General features: G+C 33.2%; 1 protein-coding gene across 2 annotated transcripts in view; it reads right to left on the bottom strand.

Annotated features, from left to right (window-relative positions):
* Window positions 1–20,183: 20,183 nt before the first annotated feature.
* LOC149542955 (DDRGK domain protein) overlaps window positions 20,184–27,816 on the bottom strand; it is a 104,806-nt gene continuing 97,173 nt past the window's right edge. The window contains exons 7-8 of one of the 2 annotated variants that reach the window (XM_089797887.1): window positions 20,831–20,867; window positions 20,184–20,675 (exon numbers count right to left, since the gene is read on the bottom strand). In XM_089797887.1, the coding sequence (XP_089654013.1) occupies window positions 20,440–20,675; window positions 20,831–20,867 (273 nt within the window). In that variant the 3' untranslated portion in view covers window positions 20,184–20,439. The remainder of the gene's footprint in view (window positions 20,676–20,830; window positions 20,868–27,816) is intronic. The other variant, XM_089797888.1, reaches the window with a different exon arrangement.

The raw sequence follows: 27,816 nt of genomic DNA on the forward strand, positions 1-27,816 counted from the left end.
ATATATCTTAACTAATATGATTAATCATAGAGACATGTCTCTTCATGAAACATGTCTCCAACTCTTATATTTATAAGAGATTGAGATCTGCATTTGGAACATATCTATAACAATGACAATAGAATTACATTTGTAGAAACGATCCATGTTACTTAACACAAACATTGTCAATTCCCTACATACTTGCATATATAAACCCTTAGTTGTATTTTTATAAATCTAAAGTCCAATAATCCAAAACATCTTGCATGCTCATGTCCTTAGTTGCATTTGCACAATTCAAAGTTCAAAAATCCAAAAAAAAAAATTGCATACATACCCTTAGTGTGTGTTTTTCATACTTATATTCCAAAAAGCCCAAAAATACTTGCATTTGCATACCTTATGTTGGTGTTTGAAAATGTTGGAGGGTTTTCAATTATCCCAATGAGAATATGACATATCTAGGGGCAGCTAACTCCCATTTTCAACATGCCCATTCAGACACCAGGCCAACTATAAGGCTATACTCCTTTTGCACTTCAGGCTCTACAAAACCTAGGCGGGTGGACCTATGGATTCTTTATATGGTACCAGTTATCAAAGCATACACTGAATCTAATGTAAAGCAGATAAAACCCTTATTTCTCCTAATAATTCATGAACATCAATCTACGGTAGCTAAATGTAGATCTATGAATCTCAGAAGCTGAGTGAGGGCATTCTATTATAGCTCTTCAACATGAAAGGGGAAAAGAGTTTGATTATAAATGTTGAGTTTCAACAAATCATTCAATATGTAGAAGTATAACAAGTGATCCTATAACTAATCAGTGCCTAATCCATTGGGCAGTCCCATGAATTCAAAACATACATCTGTGACATCAGGACATATCTCGTATATCCAAACATCAGATCTATCTAACCACCTTGTGATTCAGACATCAATGTTCATTCAGGTCTCATTTTCACAAAATATCCTTCTCAAATAACCAGTAACCTTGTTTAAACATATCAAACATTTACTTGGCCCTTTGGTCCAACAGCAAAATACATAAAACATACAACTTGAAGGGGATGCAAATGGATCTTAGATCTTTGTTCCAAGACCACATAAGACTTACAAATTGCTGAGATAGGAGACAAGAACTAGAACGAAACTAGTGAAATTGTTGCTCATATGTATTCATTTCCTTGAAACTATACATTCAGATGCATAAAATTGAAACATGAAAAACACCTAACATATCAGAACTTCTTGTATTATCTGCACTACTATTGTTCACATGAAAGAATTATGCTGAAGTATGGTATCACAGTCAAGGAAACACATCAGAACTGGAACCAGAATATGGTCTCACAGTAATGTGCAAATTTTCTCCCCAGAATCGGAACCTACCGATTTCTCAGTCACCAAAAATTGGAACCCTTACAAAGCAAAAGAAAAAGATAGATATAGCAAGAAGGAATTCTCGGATTCAATCTGCAGTTGACATCTATCCACTTAGAAATCCTTCCCAAGAAGCTGAAAAGCCTCTCTCTAACTGAAAATCAAATCCTTTCATTTTTACCTCTCAAAAGCATCAAGTATCTCGGAAACTTGATGATGAAAGAATGCAACTGATTTCTAATGTTAAAATGCACTCGGTAAAAGTAACAAATCAGTTGAAAATTCTTGTAGAATGCAAGAAAACTAATTAAGTCTGATTTTCTTCATGTTCAGATTCCAAAAGGTCTTCAAAACTACCCTGTAACTGATTTTTATCATTAATGAAGAAATCTTCTCATTCCACTGCTAATGCCCCTAATTTCACAAATTGACCTACAGCTTGAACCAAGAAGCACCTGTGCAAAAACAAACTCCAGATTTGGAAAGTTCAGGTTCTCTCGGTTCCAATGGTATATTGAAGTGTCCATTTTGGTTTAAAATTGCTCCTATTATGCTCGTTTAAAAATTTGAGTCCTATTCATGGCTTTGCACTTAAAAGAATAAAATTTAAAAAATTAAAACATTCTATAGTTTAAAACTATAGAAATTTATCATTTTAAATCTTATTTTTCACTTTGACCATGAACGTGCACAGTTCATATCTTCTTAGGGAATCGGACAACACCACTTGTCATCATAGGATTGGCCACTCGACGCAAACGAGACCCACCTCTGAACTCCACCAGATTTCTTCAAATTTTTGGCAACATTTTTGGTGACCAGCAACCTTTTTTGGTGACCTCACCTATCCACATCATCGCCCACTCACCCACGCCACATTAGCATCGCTATCTCGCTATGGCTAACTATTGAGCATCTTCACTTAGCGAGATAGCGATTATCGTCCGATCATACACGTGGCAACATCTCCTCATTCGTTCTATGATCTCGCCATATAATCCTACTTGCTCCACTTGGCATTACCTGATTTTTTGTTCGCACTGTAGGTGGGACCCACTGGCTTATTTGACTCTTGCCAGATTTTAGAGCTTTCCGATGACCTCGCTATGTTGCTAGCTGAGATTTCCAAGATTTCTCGGCTAGCAAAGTAGTGAGGTGCCAGATTCTTGGGTTTTTCGATCGCCTCAAACTCTACTGACGTCATCGGATTTGGACTGCATCTTCATTCAAAATTTATGCATTTTCGTGCATCTAACATCAGGAGCGGACCCCACTACATGCTTGAGCGGCTTACAAAAGCCTCTTTTTGAAGACGCTATACAATATGTGAAGATTTGTATTTAAAAGTTAAAAAATCTCCACGCCTACTCAATGTGGGATAATCATTTAAAAACTGTCATCCTCTGTTCCTTTACATGCCAAAACTTGACTGCATGCTAACAGAGCTCCCTGCGTGATCTTGTTTGGATCTTCTTTGTTTGGCACTACTTATGTGGGGTTGTCCTTTTGGAAAGGCGTGAGCTCTATCCTTTAATTGCTGACAGATCTCATCTGAAACATTGCCTCTGTGTGAGTACCCTGCCTTTACATGCATTGACTTAACTTGCATGGAGTCTCTTCTCTTTGACTGGTGTGAGTATTATTTTTGGTATTTGCTCCTTGCATGAGAAGTTTGTCTTATGCACCTTCTTCTATGATATGTTGTGGGCAGTGCTTGAAGATGCCTCCCCATTGTTCTTTTATATGCTGAAGCTCTTCATTTATGTCATTAACTATTTATCTGTTTCCATTTGCGTGAATTGCTTTTACTGTGCTTTGGAACCGGCTTCTCATAATGTGCAAGCTGCCTTGGGCTCTCAGATGGACTACCTCTGCCTTTTCCTGCAAATTCCCTTTTTCATTGTTGTGGCTTTGTCTTTTGAATGTGTTGACTTTGCTTAGCTGGTAGTTTCTTTTCTTTGAATGTGTGGAGTTGCCTTAATCTCCCTATTTTTTGCTATTATATAGTCATTTGGCATGATTTCTTTTTATGGCATGTGTGGATGACTTTTGATGTGGAGCTGCCCTCTTTAAATGGCATGGGATGTGGCTTTTCTTAGCCGTAAGCTGATTCTTTTCAATGCATGAGAGATCTGTAACTGGGCAACAGGTTCTTTGTGTCATATCTTCCTTTTAACATTGTGGGTTCCTCTTTTAAAATTCAATCCATTGCTTTAGGATATCTTCTATCAATTGTCACTCGGAATTCATTTCTTTGGATATTCCTACGACCTTGTTCATGGGGCCTTCTGGCATCTGGAACAGACCACAAACCCTCTGATCGTTTAGCCTTCCTCGTGTCCATTAAAACATGTTTCTAAGACTCATTAATCCTTCCACCATAGTCTACTCCTTATCTTTTGTTAAATTTCTAAATTTTTTCATAACAGCCTTTTACTCTTTGGCATATTAGTCCACATAACATTCAAAAGATGTAAGCATTTGTCTCCACAAATGTGACATTTTGTCATCTTCATTGTAACCAGTCATACTCTTCGTACCACCTTTAGAAAAGCATTACAAATAGATACTCAAATCATATTTAATCATCCATACACGAACATTGTGACCATTGTTATAATCATCATGATTAGAGAATTTCAAATTCTCAATGCTTCACTTATTTCATGAAATCACTAGGGCCCTAAAGGGGTCCAACTAAAAAAAAATTCATTTTCAAACAACTGAAGCATCAAATTAATCCACTAGTGACCTGATACTGATTTATATCAAATTTAACTGCTGAACAATCAATTTGAAACTCATTTTACCACTTCCTATCAAACTATGAATTTCATGCCAGGAGGTCTATTGACTACCTTTAAAAACTGACTCGAACAACTGACTAGGCTCTAAAACCTAACCCACTGATTCTTTGTTCCGCATACTTTCACCATGTGAAATCTCATCTCATGATGAATTCCCAATCAAAAGGTATCGACTGTCAAAATTGCCTTCTCAAAATTTCCTGCAAGCAAACACATCAGAAAACAACAAACTAGGTTTGGATTTGGCTTGGAAAACTAGGCAAATGGGCACATGGGAAAATGAAACTCAGGGCATTGGTTCTTTGTTATGAGATGAGTATGAATCTACGATTTGGGCTCATGACGAATCATAGGTCAAATTTGGCAAGCATCTAAAGTTGGCTATCTGGATTTGCAGGACAGTGGACATCAGTAAAATATCATTTTTTACGAAAGGAATGACTCTGGAAAAGTGTGAAGATGAATTTTTCAAGACTTGAAAACTGACACACTTGTAGTATTTTCAGAGGACAACACAGGGGTATAATCCATTTGACTTGACCAATCATTGATTAGGAGTTATAACATCCCGAACAGAGGTCCCGAGCAATCTGCATTTGCTGACACCAGTAAAAAGATAGAAATTGCATTTGGAATCGCATTTGAAAACTGATCAAATAGATTTGTTATGAGCTGAAACCTGAAACATAACAAGTCTCTGACCTCTACAATGTGACTCAAAATGAATTTTAGCATTTGGGTCAACTGCTCAAAAGTTATAGCATGTCAAACAGGGCCTCCCAGAAATGTGTGCAATTTGCAAATGCATTAAAACAATAAATGACCAACTTTGAGGGATTCGAAACCTAATCAAATGAACTCAAAATGACTCAAAAAAAAGAAACATAGGTTCTCAGGCATGGATATTAGACACTTCTAAAGTGGCGAATCATGACACAATTTTGGGTGCGAGATATTCAGGTGCAAACAGGGCCTCCTGTCGCTATTTGACACTTTGGTGAAAATGCAAATTAGACATTGGCTCAAAACGAGATTTTTCCAAACAACTCAAAATATCAATTTAACTTCATGGAATGGGTGAACGAGCTAAAAGAAGGGTGTTAGAAACATTAAACACCATTTATGCATTAACTCAACAGCGGGGTACATAGGCTTCACAAAGCAATTATAGGCCTGATTTTCTCAAAATTTTCCAAACATGACTAAAAAATGAAGTATGCAATTTTTAGTCCCGACACCTTAATCCAATCAAAACTTTCATTTTCATTCCATCCCTTTGGAACCTTTGTATTATCATAACTTATCTTGCATTTTCATTTAAAAATCCAAAAATTCAAAAACAAAGTGCATTTTGCATGCATCCCTTATACTTATAGGTGCATTTGCATACATCCTTATATATCATGCAAATTTTTACAAGATCTCAAACTTCTACAAGGAAAAAAAACTTGTACCAATACATGTACATTTCAAGTGACAAGACTCCACAAATATTCTTTGACCCAACACAAGACAAACATTTGCAACAACAAATCTTTGACTCAAACACCACAAATAATTCACAAATACCTTTTGTTCCAACACAACGTTTTGACTCCAACATGATATATAACTTCACAAGGTGTTACCTCTTTTGATTCAATACAAATGACACCCACAAGAATTTATGATCAATCACTTGAATATCACATGCTCCTTATCAAAAATTTGCAAAGGAAAAAAGACAAGGAGTTTGAAAAGGTTAAAAGAAAATGGAATCCAATTTAAAAAGAGATTATGACATGGCTAAACTTTACAACTGTCCATTACAATTTTTTTTTAAATCTCACATAAAATATCTCATGGACAAATCACAAATGCCAAAACTCATTGCACAACTCACAGAGGCAAAGAAAAACTTCAACCAAATACTTCTTAATGAGGACCTTGAATATGATCAATCCAATCCTATTCCATTCAAATCAAGTGATCCTCCAACAATTTCACAACCTTTTGTGAAATCAATTCAGTCACAAACAAATTGGCCTTCAATAATATTGCAAGTTGATCAACAACACTTTGTGTCCTCAAATCCAACAAACACCAAGTCAAACATGTCAAGTTTTCCAAATCAAGAAAACATGATCAATAAAATTACTTTTAAGGAACATGTCCAACCCAAAAAATCTATACAACATGTAAATAAGAATTATAACTCACCAACACTATCAAACAATCAAAGGAAATTCAATTCATATACTTTGAAGCAAATCTTTCAAAAGTTATTTGAAAATGATGAAAAATAATAATTGACCCATGTCTAGCAATGGCTCATCTCAAAACTCTCACATTGGTGCAATAGAAATGTCCCATAAATAAATTTACCTTTAAGAAATATCCATGTCTTCCACCATTCCTTCCTCTCTTAAAGGCTCATATGATAATTTTCTTTCATCACCCTCAAGTTCCACTTCCAATGTTGAAACCTACCAAGCGCTATCCATAGAACAACTTCAAACTACTCACATCCTTTACATAACTCCATTTCATGATTCCCAAGTCCTAGATCCAATAACATTATGTACTTCATCTCCAAGAAATCCTATTTCAAATAGTCCAACTCAAAGTCTAGATCTATCATATCCAAACACTTATCCCTTTTCAAACTTTCATACCCCATTGCAAGAGGACGATTCAAAGAGAAACAAAATGTGTCATAAAACTAATCAAGATCAAGATCTCAACAATGTCCAAGCCAATCCAATCTTTGACCAAGACCTCATTTTTCTTGAGCCCCACAATAACCCCGTTGTCCAAGATAATCCATTTCCCCTTGTCCTTTCACTTCCCAAGAAAGATCAAGGTCACCCTTCTACTTTTCCTAATGATCCAATTCCAAGTCAAGGTCAAAGTATCCCTTCACTCCCAAATCCTCCAAATCATCCTATTATCCCTTCATGTTCACTACATGATCTCATTGCCCCCCTAGATCCTAATCAAGATCCCACTATCCTTCTAGATCTTCCACAAGATCCTATCCTACTAGATGATCTTGTCACTACTCATATTCCACTACATGATCACATTATTCCTCCTAATTCCCTCAATGGTTTATATACACTTATGCAAGATATTCACAAACCGTTTCCATTTCAAATGGGTTCCCTCGTTCTATTGATTCTAGTCCAATTCATGGTCCTATCAATTATTCCATATCATATGCATCTAAAATGGGACTTGCATCTAGTAGAAAGTATCCCACTGGTCAAAAGGTTTATCGATTCAAAGGGTCCAACATTAAAGAACAAATAATTTCAAAGAGAATTTTAAAGGTCATGACCTTAGTCCTAAATATCACTCTCAAAGGGTTGGTATCCCTTCCAAATTCATATCCAAACATATACTTCCTCCTTTCCCCCTTCCATCCATTTTAGCTCCATATGTTCCCCCATCCTCTAACTCACAATCCATTTACCCTTCCCATATGCAAGTCAAAAAGGCACATATCCTAGAGAGCCTTTCAACCCTCAAAAGTCCTCCATACAATTTTTATTCATCTCTTAATTACATTCCCTCTCTGAGTAATTTGGATGCCTAGCATAAGGTCTATAAATCAAGTAATTCACATGCAATCAAGGATCAACATGTCTAGTCTAATCGACATGTGAAAACAAAGAAAAATATGATCCAAAAAGAAATAGAAATATCAAAAAGGCCACAGAGGGCCATCAATCAAAAATAAAAGTCAAGATCAATATGGGGTCCTAAATCTCTTTGCAAATCATGCAATCTGGATCCACAAAAGAATTAAGAGACAAAATACACATGGATTCCCAAGAAGCTTCTTCAAGCACAAAGTCCTAAAGAAAGATCAAAGCTGGCATCCAAATTTGTTACCCCTCCATCAAAAATCCTTCCATCTTTTAAATCCATTATGGGTCGTTGTGTCCCAAAACCCATATCATTTCCTCTATCAAATCTGAAATCTCCTTTTCATCTATCATTCCATCACCCTTCAAGGTGTGTGCCAATGTTGTTATTGCATCCATTTCCATTCACTAAACATCGAACCTTCTTCCACTCCATCCATCCTCCTACATACTTTTCATATCCTTTCATTGAGCCTATCCAATCCTTTTCCTAAATCCATTTCATCCCCATTTTCATTACCCCACCAATGTCTCTAAGCATAATATCATAGTCATGGTTCATTATTGCATATCTTTCAAGAGAACCATTCAAAGAATAAGATACTTGAATCATTTGTCCATGTCATGTCATGTATCCATTATCTTCTGAAAAAGTTACAAAAAATGAAAAAAATGGAAAAATGGTAAAAAAGAAAAAAAAAAAATTTAAAAATAGTTGACTTGATGAAAACCTAAAAAACATGCATCTTGGCATGAAAAAATAAAGAATAATGAGAAATTGTTTCATACAATAGTGAAAACTTGGAAAATAGGTGCTTTGGACAAGTACCATGATGAAAACCTGGCAAACAAGTGTCATGTGTAGTCTATGAACATCTTGCATTCTACACTTGGGGCAAGTTTCACCCATGATATACCCTATTGTTTCATTTCAATTTATCATATGTTCATCATATCCCTTGTCCTATCAGCATGTACATTCCTACTTTCCCAACTTTCATCTTAACAAGGATATAGATCTCCCTAGAAGAACATCATATCCTATCCATTTTACACTATCCTATCCCCTTGGTACAAATTTCTCTATCGTATTGTAAACTCCATTCCATATCCCATTATCCATTATTGATCTTTCTTATCCTCTTCACATCTTATCATTTTCCTATCACAATCCCTATCTTGGTATTCATGAAAATAAGGACACAAAATGCTAAACATGTTTTCAAACAATCCTCTTGGCATTTACATCCTCATGCATTGCATGTCATCCATTGCCCAAATTCTTAAATGCCTATCATTATCATATCCAATCCTTGATCTTTCATAAATCACATCCTCCCATTTTGTGGATAGGCATTTATTGTTTGTCCTTTCCACTCATCCATCCATAATTCCCTTTCCTTGCTAGACAAATCAGGTAATTCTTGCTTTGTAAATACAGTAAAGACATGTTTTTTTTAAAAAAAATTCAACTATGATCTGAAGAAATCCAAAATATATATAAAATGCCCTTAAAAAATCATAAAATTTCTTGAACAAAACACTACAAATCAAATATGAATATGAACAAAAGCTAAAAATTACAAAAAGTCCAAAAAAAAAAATTGCACTAGAAAAAAAATCAAATATCTTTGAAAACCCAAAAAAATTGAAAATCCACTTGAAAACTTGCAAGAACCTTTGTAAATAATGGCAATAAATAATCACTCCTTTTAAGTCTGAAACAAAACTTAATAAATCAAGTAATAACGGATCTAAATGGTTGTTGACTCACATTATTTAGAGAGTGAATTCTTTTCTTTTCTTTTCTTTTGATCATGTTCCTATGCTACTCAATGATATAAACTGATTTATGAGAGTGGTCTGGATGGTTCATGGTCATTTCTTTATTTTTCCAATGTCCTTTGATAGTCTAGAGCACAATTCTATGCCTTAGGGAAGATAAGGTCATTCTTTGCCTGCATTGTGTTTGTTTGTGCAAAAGGCTTGCATTTTCACTCTAGTTATCTATGCCATGATGTGTTTGTATTTTATTTGCCATGTCAAGATAAAGCTCTTATGACATAAAGTGCACCTGCGAAAGAAAGCTTCATCACTCTTCTTAGTCTCATTTCCTTCTTCTACTAATATTTCTTTCATCAATCTTTCTTCTCATCATCTTTTCTTTTCAAAAAATTATCCTCAAGTCAATTTCTTTCCCAATTTTTTGAGGGGGCACCCTACCTACTTCTTTTAATTTCACTAGGGTATTGATCTTTTTCATTAGTATTCTTTGACACAATGCTCATAATAGCATTGTATTAAAGAGGGGGGAAATGTAGATGCTCAAAAATGGTTCACAACTACTTTTTAGATCATTTTTTACGTCCTAACTTGTCTCATTTTCTCATTTCTCTAACTTTGATATTTTGGCCAACTTGATCATCATTCAATCAAAATGCAGATCATCTCAAAGCAATTCAAAACCATTTCAATGTCATCTTATCATCATCAGTCCTTTAGGAATTCTTATGTCCTCCAGTGCCTTATCAACATTCATTAATATGTGTCATGTGTCTTTGGCATATCATCATTTCATCATTCAATCTTTGGCATCATTACATCCTTCAGTGCCTTATCACCATTCATTAATACATTTCATGTGTCCTTGACATATCATCATTTGTCATCAATTTGATCCTTGACATTTTTTAGTCCTTCATTGTCTTCTCATGTCCTTATCTTATCAATTTAATAGCATTGACTATGTCTGTTGATTTTACTTTTGTTAAGCCTATCAATCAATTTCAATCAAACCTATGGTATTTATAGAGTCCATTATGTCATTTTTCATCAATCCTTTCCATGTGTCCTTGACAAGTCATCAAGTTATATCATTCATCTAGCATCATTTATTTCATTTGATCATTGATTTGGTCCAATCCAATATCATCACATTTGATTTGCATTTTCATCACAATCCTTCAATAGGGTTATCTTGCATTTATTTAATCATATTGGGCAATCAATCTATTAATTTCTCGTATAGGATTAGATAACCCATAGTCTATTTTGTTGTCTTAATCATTTAATTTCATCCACTTGCCCCCCACCCCCCCCCCCCCCCCCCACAATTATTCTTCTTTACTAACCTTTCTCAATTAATTAATCTTTATTGATTAATTGATTACATTTTTATGAATTATGGGAATTCCTAATCTCCTAAATCCTAATTCTAGTTTCTCATTTCCCATTTTCTATTTTCTTATTTTCTAATTTCATTTTCCTAATTTCATATTCTTAACTCATAATCTCTAATTTCAATTTTAGAGGGAATTATGAGTTTTTAAAATTCAAAATTTCTCACTTTTACACATTCCTAATTTTTATCTTACACTTCTTACATCTTTCTATGCATTTTTCTTACACTTTCTTCTTCCTTTTTTCTTACACATTTCTATGCACAATTCTTACACATTGTCATATTTTGTCATAATTTTCCATTTTGTGGCATACTTTTCCAAATTTCACACATGATTATGACATCTTTCTCTTTTGCATTCTTTCTTTCCATTTCTTGCATTTGGCTTCAAAATCCTATATATTGAGCTCTTATGCACTTGTTTTGGTGAACTACACTCCTAGTATTCTCATTATCATCTTGTCATTTTGCTACTATTTCTATCATATCATCCTTTCATCTTGCTTTCAATTGTAGTTACATCTTGTCAAAATCAAAAGCTACATCAACATTAGTATAGAGAAGAAATGAGAGCATAGCAAGTACATTTGAAAGGGGGTTTCTTGTTTTAATCTCTTTTGATTTCAAATGACTTTTATGTTAGGATATATTATTTTGCATATTCTTTTATGAGATTAGTGGTCCTCTAATTTCTACTAATTTTCTATTTTCTAGTCTTATAGCACCAACATCATTTCAAGCTAAATCTAGTCTATTTTCTAGTCTTATAGCACCAACATCATTTCAAGCTAAATCTAGTCAAGACTTTGTAAGTTGTGTCATATCATGAAATGAACAAAATGATGTGATTTATTTTGATATTTTCCAAATTTTAATGTCTATTTGTAAATGTGTTACAATGTTTTTCACAATACAAACCTCATTAAAACCTATTGACAATAATCATGGTTTTCCATTATAAGATGAATAAAATAATGAAGTTAATATATATATATAAGAATAATAGTCATATCATTGAGGTCACCAAACCATAGTAGGTAAGATCTAATTATATGAAGACATTCTAATATATGTGGCATGCCATCATGAGCTAAACAAAATAAACACATTATGATATTCATCATAGTTTAATGTTTGTAAACATGTTACGGTGCTATTGATATCATAGACACCATCAAACTCTAGAAATGAGATATGATTATCAACAAATGAATTCAAAATAGTACAATAATTTGAGGCTCCTTCGTACAAAGTGTCGGTATTGCTTGCATCTAGCAACTTAGGATTTCGTCTATCATATAGAATTGACTATAACAAAAAAAATTGCTATGGTGGAAACTATTTTTTTGCATTCATTGTTTGAATGTGTATGCCCTTGTTTTGCATGGAGTACTCAAAACTTAATACTAACCCACTTCAAGTATTTGGGATGTTGCAAAACAATTTTTGAACCCATTCAAATATATAATTATTGTCAAACAATTTTCATATAATAAACATACAAGCTGGTATGTAGGCCAGGAATGATCTAAATTAAAGATTCATTTAATCTAATGATGTCCATTGTTAATTCCAAATAAAGCTCACTAAGCTAAATGCAAACTATGATAAAGTTTCAAACTCACAATATATTTAAGGATGCATAGTCACCTATCTCATCAAGAATCTACCTAAAAAGACCATTTCACTTGAGATCAATGTATGCACATCATAGGCAAGGAAAAAATAAGCATAAGATATTTTCATTCTATTAAATAGAAAGGGAATTCAAAATATCAAACACCTAGCAATATTATATATCCTTAGATTGCATTAAAACCCACTTGAGAAGTGTTCGCAGACATTGGTTGTAAACTCTTGAGATCGCCAATCACTAATGATATTTCTCTTCTAGGGTTTAGAAAGAAAAATTCTTGTAAAAGATATAACACATAAGCCATTAGAACTCATTAATAATGAGTGTATCCATCTAGATACCAACAAATAATCATTAATAATTATTCAAAACCAATTTTCATCAATGCTAATTGTTATGTCCTTGAGAAGATGGTAAACTTGCATTATTGGAGACAACCTTAAAAAATAGAAAGTTAAATACTCTGCTAATAAAAAATACATACACTATTACATAGCACTAAAAAAATCTTATAATGCAACCACATCAAAGTTGACAATATCAAAAGTTATGCCCCTCCAAGAACAGTAATCTTTAGAGTTGGCATCAATCTAGTCATACAAGATGGTGTCTTTGTCTCTACAAGATTTTGTTATTTCCAAGAGCATGGCCCCCGTAAAAATTAAAATTCTCATTCAAATCATCATACCCATAAACATAAATACCACCTTCAAAATGTTTTAAACAAATGGACACCAGTTCTCATGACTCAACCCCATCAAAGGCATAGATTGTTTGACAAAAGGCCAGCACTAATTCTTTCACCCTAAAAAGAATTCATCTTTTCAAGTAGTTGATAAACCTTGGGTTATGTACCATGATAAAAAAGTAAAATATAGAATAATAAACCATTGTATCATAGAGAAAAAAAAATGAAATAAAGAAAATAAAGTTGATTTTATCAATTACTAAATAAATAGAAAATTAAAAAAATACACAAGTGCGTAGCAATAAAGAAGCTTGAAATATAAACATTGTAGACCCTATTATACAATCATGTTATAGCATTTCCAATACCAATGTAAAGACAATAAATATCTCTAAAATGGCTAATTTTCCTTCATTTTTATTCCATCATATAGTACAACCACATTAAAGGTGACAGTATCACAAGTTATGCCCCTCCAGGAATAGTAATTGTTAGAGTTGGCATCAATCTAGTCATACAAAATGTTGTCATTGTCTTTAAAAGATTGCTTTATTTCCAAGAGTGTGGCCCCTCCGCAAATCAAAATTCTCATTTAAACAAACGATAGACAAAAAGTCAGGACTTAAACATACACCCCACTTCCCCATTTCACATCATTCATGGATGGTAGGCTTTTATGCCAAAAAAACATATACATGTTGTACTCCTAGTGCTACACCCATAGATATACACAATGTCGATCCATCCTTCCTCCCCTACTACATCTATTTCATAAAGAGACCAAGCTTAACCCCATCCCCAAGCTACATCTAATTTTTATCACTGGTTTTCATAGTACATTATGTAAATCAGAGATAGTGTTATTTTTCCTACTACTTGCCCAACCATTCATTGACAGATTTAAAAGGGCACATGATATGGAAAATATTCCTCTCAAACAACTTATTATTATCATCTTCTTCTTCAACTAATCAGTACACTCTTGACTTGAAAATTTTCCAAAGAAAAATACTTCTCGAGCAAACATGTTTCAACTCTTGATTTCATACCTTGGATTGATGGAATAATGTTTGTTAAAAAAATTACAAGAATTAAATGTGTAGAGATTAAACTCATGCTTTTTAAATGACTATAAAGGTGGTGTTTAATGGAGGGGGAATTGTACTCATTGATTAGTGTGCAACATTCAATTAGGGATGGAATGAACATTATTCTAAAAACAAGTACAACATCTTCCTTAAGAATAAAGAAGAAAACAATTTAACGTCCACAAGATTTAACAAGCAATTATAAGTCTTCAAGGAGATCTCATCACAAAAGAAGTGGACATTAAAAATTCGTCTATCTACATATCAAATTAGTGGTAGGTGTAGTGTTGCAAAGCACGATGGAGTCATCTTTAACATTTACCTATCGTAATCAATTCCACCATTCTTATGGGAAGGTGAAAAATAACACATGGATGGAATGTTCAAATTCAAGCATAAGATGCTCATGGAGGTGATGGATCTTTTACTGGGGGAAATGTTCTTCAAGGTGAAGAATATACACCACACCAACACTAATATTTTCTCAATGATAATCACATTGGCATTGCAACTAGGTAAGGACAAACCAAGAATTAGTTATGTAATGGAGAAATTGGTGTTGATCAATGCTAGAAGTGCTATAGAGGAAATACTACATTTATTCATTCCAAACTTGGGTATGTGGATGGGAGACCAGGATACAAGCACTGATAAAATTGATGGCACACAATTTGTTTCCTTTGTTTGGAGATTCAGCGAGGGTCAAGGGTGAACAAGATTTAAGCAAGCTCAAGTGGGTTGGTACCTATGTAAATTGCTAGTCATGGAACATGTTTTAGGTGAAGATGTGAAAGCCATGAAATTACAGGTGCATTGGTGCCTGGAGGATAAAGCTTCAATGGTGCTAATTTTACAACAATGGACACAAGACCCACAATTGCAATAAGAGAATGAATTGTTAATGTTTTAGCATTAGTAGAAGTAAAATATTGATTATTTGATATATTAATTTGTGCTCATGTTTTTAGATAAATTGTTATTGGTGATTCTTATATATATAATATATATTATATATGTAATATAATATATATTATATATTATGCATTATATATCTTATATATGTAATATAATATATATTATATATTATGCATTATATATCTTATATATATAATATATGATATATGTAATATAATATGTATTATATATATATTATGCATTACATATTATTATATAATAATATAATAATATTATATTACATGTATGGTTTATATATATATATATATATATATATAAGATGAGATATGCATATAGTTATTTATAAACTAAATGGTATTAAATATAGAGACATGTCTCTTCATGTCTCTTGAAGAGACATGTCTCCTCCTCTCATATTATATATATATGATATCCAAATCTGCATTTGGAAATCATCAATCGCAATGGCAATGAAAGTACATTTGCAAAAATGATCTTAAGGTACTTCAACATGAATCATGTCTATAACAAAAGGTTGATAATCTTACGGATGAGAGAATTTGCGACTTTGTGCCTCTAGTCCTAAAAGATGAGAGGCAATGATGTCATATCTACATAGTGTTCTATGCATGGTCTTTGTGACACTTAGTTCTCAGTTGCATTTTTCTTCTAGTTTGCTTATGTCATCTTATCAAAATGATGGTTATTTCTATGGGGAGATGGATTACTGCATGTGTTTTTTTTTCTTGAGAGGTAGTTGTTGGGTGGTCTACTATTTTTTTTATTTTTTCTTTTTCTTTTTTGTGGGGCAGGGGCGGGGTTAGATAACCCTACAAAATCTAGTAGGCTTATCTAGAGGATAAAAGCCCTAGAAGTAGCTAAAAGGATTTTCAAATTTTTTACTTTGATTTTGAGAAGGCCAAAGATGAAGGTTTTACTACAAGTATAATGTTGAATTTTGTTCTATGAAACTTTTGTATTGTTGGATTTGAATTTTTTTGGAATGTAAACTGAAAAAATTAATCCACAAGAAAATGAATTTGAGGTGATGTAATGTAATTTTCTATTTTTTTATTTTGAAAAACATCAACTTTCTCAATGTTGTTTGTTGTGATTGGTTGTAGATGGACAACGCAATTTTTGTACTGTTTGATCCAAATCATTTTTGGAATGTTATTTGAAAAATTGATCCTCAAGAAAATAAATCCGAGTTGACACAATGTAATTTCCTATTTTGTTATTAATAAAATATTTAAAAAACTATTACCAAGAAACAAAGATAGAGACGAGGTGGCAAGACCCATTTTGTTATACCCTTTTGTTATTAATAAAACATATAAAAATTATTTTAAATAAGATATATTTCTAACTTTTGAATACTTAAGACAATTGCATGATCACAACTTAATATATTATGTAGCCTACATACCTATGATTATACACTTAATTGCGAACTTAACCCTTTCGCATGCTCACAACCTCTAATGCTTAGGATTTATAAACACTGTGACCTTGTGTGTAGCTTAAACCATGGGTTCGTAAGTTTAAAATACTTAGAACTAATTGACTTGAAACCTTGCGATATGACTAAAACATAACATTTTAAATGTTTTTGAATGCTAACAATGTACATAGCAAGCCAATAACATTCCTACAACCTGGATTTGTTTGTCTAGCTCAAATTATAGACAACATAAGAACTATTTGAAAAGAATTAAATGCATCTTGTAAGGGTTTTGTTTTGAATATTTAACTTAATCCAACCGCATAATCACAGCTTATATACTTGTGATTATAAACCATGAACTTAACCCTTCTGGAAGCTCACAAATAAGGATTTTTTCATGCAAAGAAAATGATGTTATTTGAAACCTGGTTACAATAAATTAAGGCATCGACTAAAGACAAATATGATGGGAAATTAATTTGCTCTCCCAACTAGATTTGCACCTTCTTGATAGACACCAAGGCCTTTAGCACCTCATTTCGCTCTTCCTCAAGGGGCACTCTATTTTTTGTATCTTCCATTTATTCCTCAACTTCTCCCAATTATTGAGCTTCTCTCCCAACTCCCCACCCACTTCCCACCAAACCTGTTCCCTATGGCCAGCCATCCAGTTAACAAACTTTCTCTCTGCTTCAGCAATTGCCTCCAATCTATTAATCTTTTTGTTGTCTATGTGCATTTGAAATCGAAGCCACCTAGCCACCGCTTTCAACCTATTGTAACAAGAGGCCATCTTTGCAGAGTGGAGGGTTAGAGTGTCCAAATCAATTGAGCCATCATCTTTTCTCGAAGGCGAGGATTCTATAGACACTTGGGGATCATCCAAATAGCTTAAGTCCACCATGGGGGGGGGGGGATTGGATCCAATCAGTTTCAATTGCAAAGGAGCCTTTCTTCGAGTCCTTGGAAACTTCCACGATTTCATCTTTATTATCAAGGAGCTTATAATTTTTGTTCTTGGATTTGCAGGAAGGGAGAGGCCCAACCCCAAAGCTAGAGGAATTCTTGGGAGTAGCTAGAGTGCAAGATTGTCTCACCGTGGAAGAAATGGTGGTGATTCAAATTGTTATGTATTAACTAGTGTAAGAAAGATATGGCCAAAAATGAGGGTGTTTAACATGAATACAAACTCTTAGTGTTTCTAAAAAAATTCTTTCAAATTGTTTTATTATATTTGATTGGTTCATTTAAGTTTTCAATGAAAAGATTTTCATTTGTCTTTTTGTATATTGAAACAAAGGATGGTTGCATTAATTACAAATAATAGTAAATCAACTAATCTAATGCACATCAAAAGGTTCAAGAGAATAATTGAACTAGTGTAACTCGACCAAAATACCAAACAAAATTGTAATGCAATATTTGTCGAGTGCGATGTTATCCCATTCAGAGTTGTTAACATAAAGATTTCAAGCTTTAAAGTTCCTTGTCCACAACCAACTAAATCAGCATCGAAGAATGAGAGATGTATTTTAGGGTGCTTGGAACTATTTAGAACGAAGAAGCAAAGCAAATTCCACAAGTGAAAAATCTAATGAGCTAGTAATGTTTTTTGCGTTGAGAAGTCTTGTGCTGCCTCTCCATGGTGTTGTAATTCTTCCGCTCTTGTCCAAAATACCAGTTAGCAAAGGACAATATAAAGTTTTAAACGAAAGCATGACACGTGCACACTGTTAGTGGTGATCTCCTTCATTAAAATGTGTTGTCTATAGTAATAACGATAGTTTGCTTATAACGTTTAGATTATCGATTGCAATTGATAGGTCTCTCTTTTTACATTTGCTTAGCAAAAAAATACTTGAGATTGGCTTTTTCCTTAGATAATTGATTACAATTTGATTGATATCTTTTCGACTTCATTTGGTTCTTTAGAAAACAATGACCTTGACTTCTTTATACCTTCCATTTGAGTGAGATTGAATTTTGTAGGAAATTGTAAATCTGACCATTAAAAATGCTATGATAAAAATTATCTATAAAATGAGTTATTGTTAGCATTAACTTGCTTGTGTCAATTAGTCATGAACTATAGAGGTTATCAGTGTTGCATATATACATATGTCGTGTTTATGTGCCTCTCGTGTCAAGATTCTTAGATAATAAAAGATATAATGAGGAACTGTGTCAATTAATCGTGAACTAAGAGGTTATCGGTGTTGCATATATACATGATTGCATCTATGTATTTTGTTTTATGTGCCTCTCATGTCAAGATTCTTCACATAGTCAAAGATACAATGAGAAACTATGATAGACGCCCTTTATGTTAAAAATCAGTCAATGTATGGGCTGCTAAATTTCCATGCAATTAGTAAATTCTTGTTTTTCTACATTACCTTTGCACTAATATGATGAGTACGTAGGTTGTTTCTCCTCTGTCTTGTATCATGAACTTACTCCTATCATTCTACAAATGTACTTATCATGGACAAAGGCTAAGGCCGTAGTTGAACACTCAAACTACTCAAGCTCATTAATTACATTGCAAGCTAAAAAAATTAAAATACTCAAGACTGAACAAAAACTTGGGAAAACAATGGAAAAACTTGGGAAGACATATTTATCGAACATTTCAAAATACATATTCTACAAAAACATATTACTAAATTTATAGCACATAATACTAATTTCTATCATATAATATTCATATTTGGAGCTTCATACATATCATGACCAAAATAAAGCGTTCAATATTTGCTTACGTATGAACCATCAAAACTAGAGCTCATTGTTAAGTGTCATATAAGAAATACTCTTTTTCGTACTGCCAATAAATATCAGCCATCAAATGCAGATTTCAACAAATATCAGATTCTCAATCATCAAATCTGCCACAAGCAAGTATAGCCATGAATCAATCTAGTAACGAGAATAATAATGATTACTATTTATCAAAATATAATGAGAAGCTGAATTGCAAACACAAAGAAAGAAATTGTCAATGCTTGCAAATTGGCTTCATGCAAGTGCCAAGCAGATTAAAAGCAAATAAAAAATCATATTGTTCTACTCACGTACCCAAAGTTGCAACCGTCATCCTTGATTGTGTCCCCAAAATACTTGAAATCACATGAAACTTTTAATATTTGGCAGAAAAAAAGTTCTTATAATGATTTTGGCATGTTTTGGACAAATTTTCACGCCATATCACAAGTTCTGTTAGCTTTTGACAACCTTTCATACAAACATCACAGCCAGTTTCTCGAGAAATCAGAAACAAGTTTTTTAACAAGTCACCATCGAATTTGGCTCATAAATTTAGCATGTACTTGCAGAGTTTTGAATATAAGCACTTACTGGTTATTATATGTTAGCTTGATGGCAGGGCATAGCTCAGTTCCAAATACATTTTTTCAGGCAAGGTAATAAACATGGCTAGAATAAAATTTAAAGTGTACATATGCAACAAACGGAATTTTGACAAGATTGCAACTTCTGCAGACTGTCTGTATTGATCCACTTTTAACTTGTATATATAATGGATCTTGATGATAAATGAATCCATTACACAACTTCCCAAGTAGACCTAAAGCACGAAAATCCCTCACATACAAATGACTTTGAGTGACAATTTCAGCCTCACAAAAATACAGATGATAAATGATAATCCCAATACATGTTATGCAACAGCAATTGCATTTGACCCACTGTTGACATTGTAATCTTCATTAAATTCCGGAGGAACTCTATCAAGATCCAAATCTGGCTCTAGAGCAATGAATTCATTTGACTTACTAGCCAAATGTGCAATGCTTACCCTTCCCTGTCTCTTGATGTAATCTGCAACAACCTTCATTTCCTCCAAAGAAATATATATGTATTTGCCTCTATCATCCATAACTCCATAGAGCCGACCTGAATAGTTCCACCTTCCCAAAGTCTAAGAATTTCTTTCTTATCCTAACAACTAATATCCTACTTGAGAAAACAGAGGTAAATTTGGAACATGTACATTCTCCACAATGAAATTTCAGTATGTTACTGGAGTACCTATTGTAATGCTCACTTACCCATTTTTTCCAAGGCAAAGATTCGGTTGATGCAGTCCTGCAGAACAAAAAACAATTTAAATACACAACAATTGCTTATGATAAGTTGCAGCAAGTATTGTGTGAGCTTCTTTGAGCAGTCTTTTCCCAGACATGCTTCTTATATATTATATAACAAATTGCACAAGCTGATCTTTCAAATGTAACATCCTTGAATTTTGACAGAAAAGAGCAGAGAGTATCAACCATTGCCTAATGGAAAGAAGCGAATTACAGCTTAAAAGTTGTGTACCAAGAACTGGGGACATTTCAGTAAAAGATAGCTAACTTAATTGAGTTTCTCATTTAATTTCACTTGTTTGTTTGAATTTGCAATCCATGAGATTTGACTAGCAAAGTTAGCCTCTTTTCTCTTCCTGATTTTGGACTTTATTGGAATGGATCTCAAGAAGTCCAAAAATTTAACCAGTGGATCAATATATACACCATTTGGTCAATTCATACTTCCATGTCTTATTACAATTTTCCTTAACTACTTCACAAGATATCAGCTATAAGTAAAACAAAGAGCAGGCTGAAACTAAGGAGAGCAGGAGTCATTCTTAATGCCATTCTTTCATTTTTAGTAAAATTAACGTTTCCAATTTAATGCAATCATCTTTGTTTTATACAAGGTATTGTCAGCTTCTAATTTGAAACAATCAGTTAAATACATATAATTAATTGGAAATCGGCTAACTCAGGCATTTCTGCTTGAGACTTTTTTTGCACCTTGCAGTCAACTAGAGATCATTTTTTGAGACGACTAAAAATGTAAATATTCAAAAATTTAACTTCTTTGGATGTTAGTTGTGGTCAGCATTTTTAAATTCTATGTCAGGTTGAAAACCAAAAGAAAATTAAATTAGTGGAAAGAGAGCTTAAGCAATTAATCAGTGAAACCCTACTAGTTTTACTAGTTATGTTTTGTAAAAATTCTGATAATGTGGCGTAAATTGAGATTCTCAGAAATTGTCACTGTGCAAACCCATTCTCAATTGTCTCCTTTAGGCATTGTAGGTTCGCATTTGGAGGCCCCTTTCTCTTGATCACAATTTAAGATTCTCTACAAGTGTATCCATTGCCACAAAACCATGAATTGGATATAGATCATTCGTTTCAGTTTGATGCAATTAGCAGGCCAAAATTATTATACTTGAATATGAATTGTGATATGAAATTCGTAAATATGATTCAGTGACCTCATCTCATAGATGCAAAACTCAGAGTACTTGTGAAACTTGCCCATCAAAACCTGCAGTACCTTGCTAATCCGAAAATTTTATGTCACTTTTATACTTTGGATTTTATCTGTCACTTTCAAATGACTATATATTGAAAATCCGAAAATTTTATGTCACTTTTAAATGACTTTATAATTTATATTGAAAATCAAAAAAAATTATCAGTCATTTTCAAATGATAAAATTCTGAATAATGTAGAAAATGCAAAAAAGTAATCTCTGTGACTTAATATCGATCAGCACAGTCACTTTGAAAGTTTCAAATAATTTAAGAGTTTTTAATGAAGTTTGCTGGATTCCTTTCCTTGCAGGCTGTAGTTTTCAATAATATCTGTTGATTCCTTTCTATAGCGGAGCCTGAAAATGGTGAAAATTTGAAACTGAAAGTATTGAATCTGACAATTACAGTTCAAGTCTGCAGCTATAAAATATTTCAACTAGACACTAAGGGTTATCAAGCAAGATTCCTTTAGAGAAGGAAACGGAGCTTATGCCACATATCTTCATTACCAGAATTGAATGCTGAAAAGAATGGATGTACTTAATCTGCCTCTTTCAACCATGTTTCTCTCACTGTTGGTGCCACTAGATCTCTTTACTAGCATATGTTTCCTTACCCCATATGCTGTCATCCCAAACCTACCCCTTATATTTTGGAGTTAAGATCTTCCATTTTTTCTTCCTTCCTTTGAAGATTGCTTTTGAATGATAAATACTCCATTATTTTAGATTGTTTTTCATACATCTGAACTGTTGACACTTGACTTGCCCTTGCTGAATAAATAGAAATTAGTTTGCACATAAATTGTTTGTTGAAATTCCTATGGAACATTTGATCAAATCAGGAGCAAATTCCCATAGAGGGGTATTTCACAAAGAGTAGATTGGTCTAAATAGCTAAGCTTCTTTTTATTTCTTTCTCAAATTTTAGGGCAAAAATGAAGTCTCCAATTTAGTTAATAAGTGAGAAGATATTAGATATCATATCATAGTATGATGTACTCTGCAGCTTGCACATATTGGCATTTATTGCTTACGCTGGCGATGTAATAACAACACATAAGTCCTCAAAATGTAGGCTTCTAAGTTCTAACCACCAATATAACTCTCCAATTTACTTAATAAAAACAAGCATATACACATTGACATATGTATCATCCAATTCATTCAAACTCTATGTAATACCCCCGTTTTTTGCACACTCCTGAGCATTAATTATCTTCATAGTTAGCCTCAGTGGTTCCCGTATGCTAATGTGGTGATTAGGGGGGTCTTTTGAGGATGTTTTATGGCTCCTTACCTTACTTGTTGGTGCTTATTTCAGTATTATTCATTTTAGAGCTTTATTTATGTTGTGCCTTCCGGAGATCATTCAAGACAATTTGACTCAAACTTACTATTTTTAGTAAGTCGCTTGGATGTTTTGGTCATGCTTTATTTTGGCAGCTAAGGAGTTCATGAGGTTTTAAATAATTTAATAAAGTGTTTTATGGAGATAGATGCCAATATTGGGAGGTATAAGTCGAGTATACAATTAATTTATAAAGTGACTAAATAATTAAATTTATATAGAGGTCTCTTCATTATTATTCTCAATTGCAAGTTAATATGAACATGAAAAAATTATAAAAGGGGATTTGAGGAACTCACTTGACATACTTGGTTTGTTTAATTTCTCTCTAAGCAACTTGAGAGCTTTGCCTTATTTACAAGAAATCTAAGGATGGAAACGCTAGGAATTTCTCGGTTGTGTAGACAAGAATTCATTCAGCCTATTAGGTGGATGCATTTCAGAATTTGCATTGAGCTTTTTGTTGGAATTTGGCACAGAAAAGGAGCTAGAAATAACATTTATTTGTAGGTCTACAACTGCTAAAAGTTGTTATACATCGGCTAAGTCACAGGGTTTGAGTTCAAGTTTGAAGTTTGGGTGAAGTTCATCAAGTCAAAAAAAAAAATCTTTAAAAAAATTGACATTAAATTTGTCTAATGTAATTTTTAAAAAAATATAAGTATATATTATTTTTATTATCATATGTTTTAATAATTGATATATAAGTATTGACATGTTTAATTATAAGTTATGCTATTTATTATTCATAATAAAAAATAATATTGACGTGTTATATTTGATAAATAATATAAAATTCATAACAATAATAAACTAGAATAATATCAAAAAAATTATAAATACCAACTAAACCTAAAATTAAATAATCTTAAAACATTTAACATACTATAATAAAAATTTAAAACTACTAAATAGAGTCTAAACCTAAATAATATCAAAACATTAAATATCATAATCATGCCCCAAACCGCCAACAAAAAGGAATGGAAACGGAGTTTTCTACAAGCATCATTCATGGGGTATGAACTTTGTGCAGACGCCGTTCAAGAGATGCTGAAAGCAGATGGGAAAGAAGACAACCGACAACCTAACCAACATTACATAGACTCCCCTGTGACCGTACACACACTCACCTGTACATGGACTCCCCTGCACTCACGGTTTTAGAAACGACGACCTGCAACCTATACACAAACTTATCTACACTCACGGTTTCAGAAACAATGAATTTAGGACAAACTTATACGAATTTTTTAATATTTCTTTAGGTTTGAAGTATTTCAAATCTGGAGCTGAAAATTTGGCAAACCTTGTGACACAGTACATCGGTTTAGATAATCTTTCCTGCTAGGACAACTTGATTTGGACTGAGATTTGGGAGCCATTGAAGGTGGAAATAATATTTTCATGATTGCTAGAATATTTTATGAGATTTTGGCACAAGGTTTGCATATTTTGTAAGGGTTCAATAAGTTATAGCTAGGGTTTGAAAGACACTGGTTTACATCAGAACTTCTAAAGATATTTGCTGTTGTTATCAGCCGTTGCGGTGATCTGTTGAGGCAACTATGTCATCTACAAGTTGTTGGGCTTCCAACCTTACTTCCAAGTATGTGAGGATTCATTATGATTTTTTGTAAACCTTACGTCTGAAGTAAACAATTTTCTGCTGTAACTTTATCAGACTTATACCAGACCTGATTTGAGGCTAATAAAGTGATCTTTTATTGAGAAATTTGTTGTTTGTATGCTATGCATTCCTTTATCTTTCATTTCTACATGTTCTTTCATCATTTGGCATTCAAAACAAACATCACAATAAAACAAGAACTCAGAAATAAAAAATTGGACCTTGCATGCAAAGTGTTGACAAACTGTCAAACATCCAAAACAGTAAAAAATAAAATTAGATTGAGCAGGGACTCTTACAGCATCAAATTTGCCATCCTATTAGGTAGATCGTAAAATCAATGGACTGTATTTGTGGACAAGAAGCTAGTCCATTGTGGGAAAAATGCCTAATCTGGAAAAGATCATGAAGGTCTTGCTCAAGCACAACAAATTTGCAGCATTATGAACAATCTTTTTCAGGACAATTTAGGAGTTCTGGCAACTCGTCCACATCTAAAAGTAAGAGTTCAACACAAGAAGATAAAAGGGAAAAAATACTTAAAATGTTTGAGGAATATAATATTCTCCCTACATATATGTTAAGAGTTCCCTTTGATTGATTACATGGACTCACATCCAAGGCTACACTACAAGACTGCATTGGCCAAGCAATAATACCGCAAGACGGCTCATGATCTATCTGCACAAGGAGTTTGTGAAAATCTGTATAAGGAGTTTTCAGCAGTCACTAAACAGCCTACAATTGAATGAAATTTCAAACCAGGCATTGAAGGAAAGACTGAAAAGAGGCAAGGAATGAAGAGAAACTTAATTCACAGGCTACAATGTTTGCCAGAAAGAGCAAGAATCAGATGAGAAAGCAGAATTCACAGGCGACAAGGTGTGCCAGAAAGAGAAAGAATCAGATGAGAGAGCAGGTATGTTTCAAGTGTCAGAAGACGAGGACACCTCATCACAATTATGGGGTTAGTGAAGATGATGAGCAGATCTATGCCAACAAATTAGAGGACAGCAATAATAATGAGAATCACGAGCAATCACATGAAGATGCAGATTCTAAGTATGATAAATTCAAGGATAGTCAAAATCAAGGTAGTACAGGTAATTGGCTGAAGCCAAAGGGAAAATCCTTTAAAGAAGAAAACTCACAAGTTGCCATTGAAGAGAGGATGGAAAAGAAAGAGGAACCAACTACTTGTGACTTGCAGCCCACACATGGTCACAAGAAAGATGTTATTGATTTCATGAGTTTCTTGGTAGGAAGCTTGGACATAGCTCTAAACTATGAGGTTGACCACACTAGCGCATATGATGTGCATATTGATAATTCATATACAGATTTTTTCAATCAGCCAATGATGATGACTCCACATCTTATGAGTGTTGATGCTTATGTTGGTCCAGATGAAATGGTCCCAACTATAGAGTGGATCTTGCTTGGAATGGATCTACTTTTGACCATAGTGTTGTTCCCACTTCATCTACACAATTGGGCACCAAAGATGGCATTGATGATGTTGATATTAACCTCAAAAAGAAATCCAATTTAGTGTTGCATTATGTTATTCTATGTCACAGGGTTCGCCGCATTTCTTGTATGAAATTTGAAATTCAACGAATTCCAATAAAATCTATAAAATGTGTTCTAGTTTGCCCCATAATTCATACGGAACAAGGTTAGGGCTGATTTAGGTGAAATACATTTCGTTGTCTGAAACACATTCTTGGGCGGAATGAAGGATCTACAACATAAATGAAGAAACAATATTGATGCAAGGCACACCAATGTTGGAAGAGCCCCGAAAAGCATGTGAAATATTTTATTCACCACTCCATGCAGAGAGATTGAATCTACTAGGCATCTAGATTGTTCCCCACAATCAATGCAAATCCTTTTCCAACATGGTAAGCGATCAAAATCAGACTCCATTATGTAGCCCGCAAAGTATTTTAACTCCCGCAAATTTATATATAAATGTATATTAAGTAATAAATATATCATAAGCTAGTGCTGGAATATATGATATATTTATTACTTAATGTACATTTGCGAGAATTATTATTTCATATACAATAAATAACACTTTTTCTAATTTATATATTAATTAAATAAACAAGTAGAACTTTACTATGTTTGCATTATAATGATTTTTAAATTTATGAATTCAAAACTTGAAGTAACATTGATGTATTTTCTATAATCTTAACTTGTCATTTGTAAAATATTTATATAAAGTTTCAAATTTAATGTTACATTAATTTTATTTTAATAAATAATTAAATTAATTATTTTATTTCAATTTTATCTTACAATGTTAGGTTGTTTTTATAATTTAATCAATTTATTGTTATATATTAAAAAAATTATATAAAGCAAATTAAATGTCGAATTTTTTTCAAACTTTTTACCCTTGTTGAACTTCGTCAAAATTTTATTGTTATTGAATACGAACTTGAATTCAAACCTTGTGACCTAGATGTTATTCGTGAATCCAAAAAAAAAATGTATGGGTTGATAGGTCTCACAAGCCCTATCATTTGGCAGAACAGATAGAGGTAAATGAAGACTGCATTATTGCAGCCATTGAACATTTTGATGACAATTATAAGCTGATGGAAAAATGTTGTTGGAGGTCATCATGGATGCATATTAACCTTGGGAAAGAACATTCCCTTTTAGATTCACAGGAGAAGCCTTAGTGGTAATGCAGACAAATTACGTACAGCTACTTTATGATAGA

The sequence above is a fragment of the Cupressus sempervirens genome, chromosome 8 (genome assembly GCF_028749045.1).
Source record: "Cupressus sempervirens isolate cs-2001-9-10 chromosome 8, ASM2874904v1, whole genome shotgun sequence".
NCBI lineage: Eukaryota > Viridiplantae > Streptophyta > Pinopsida > Cupressales > Cupressaceae > Cupressus > Cupressus sempervirens.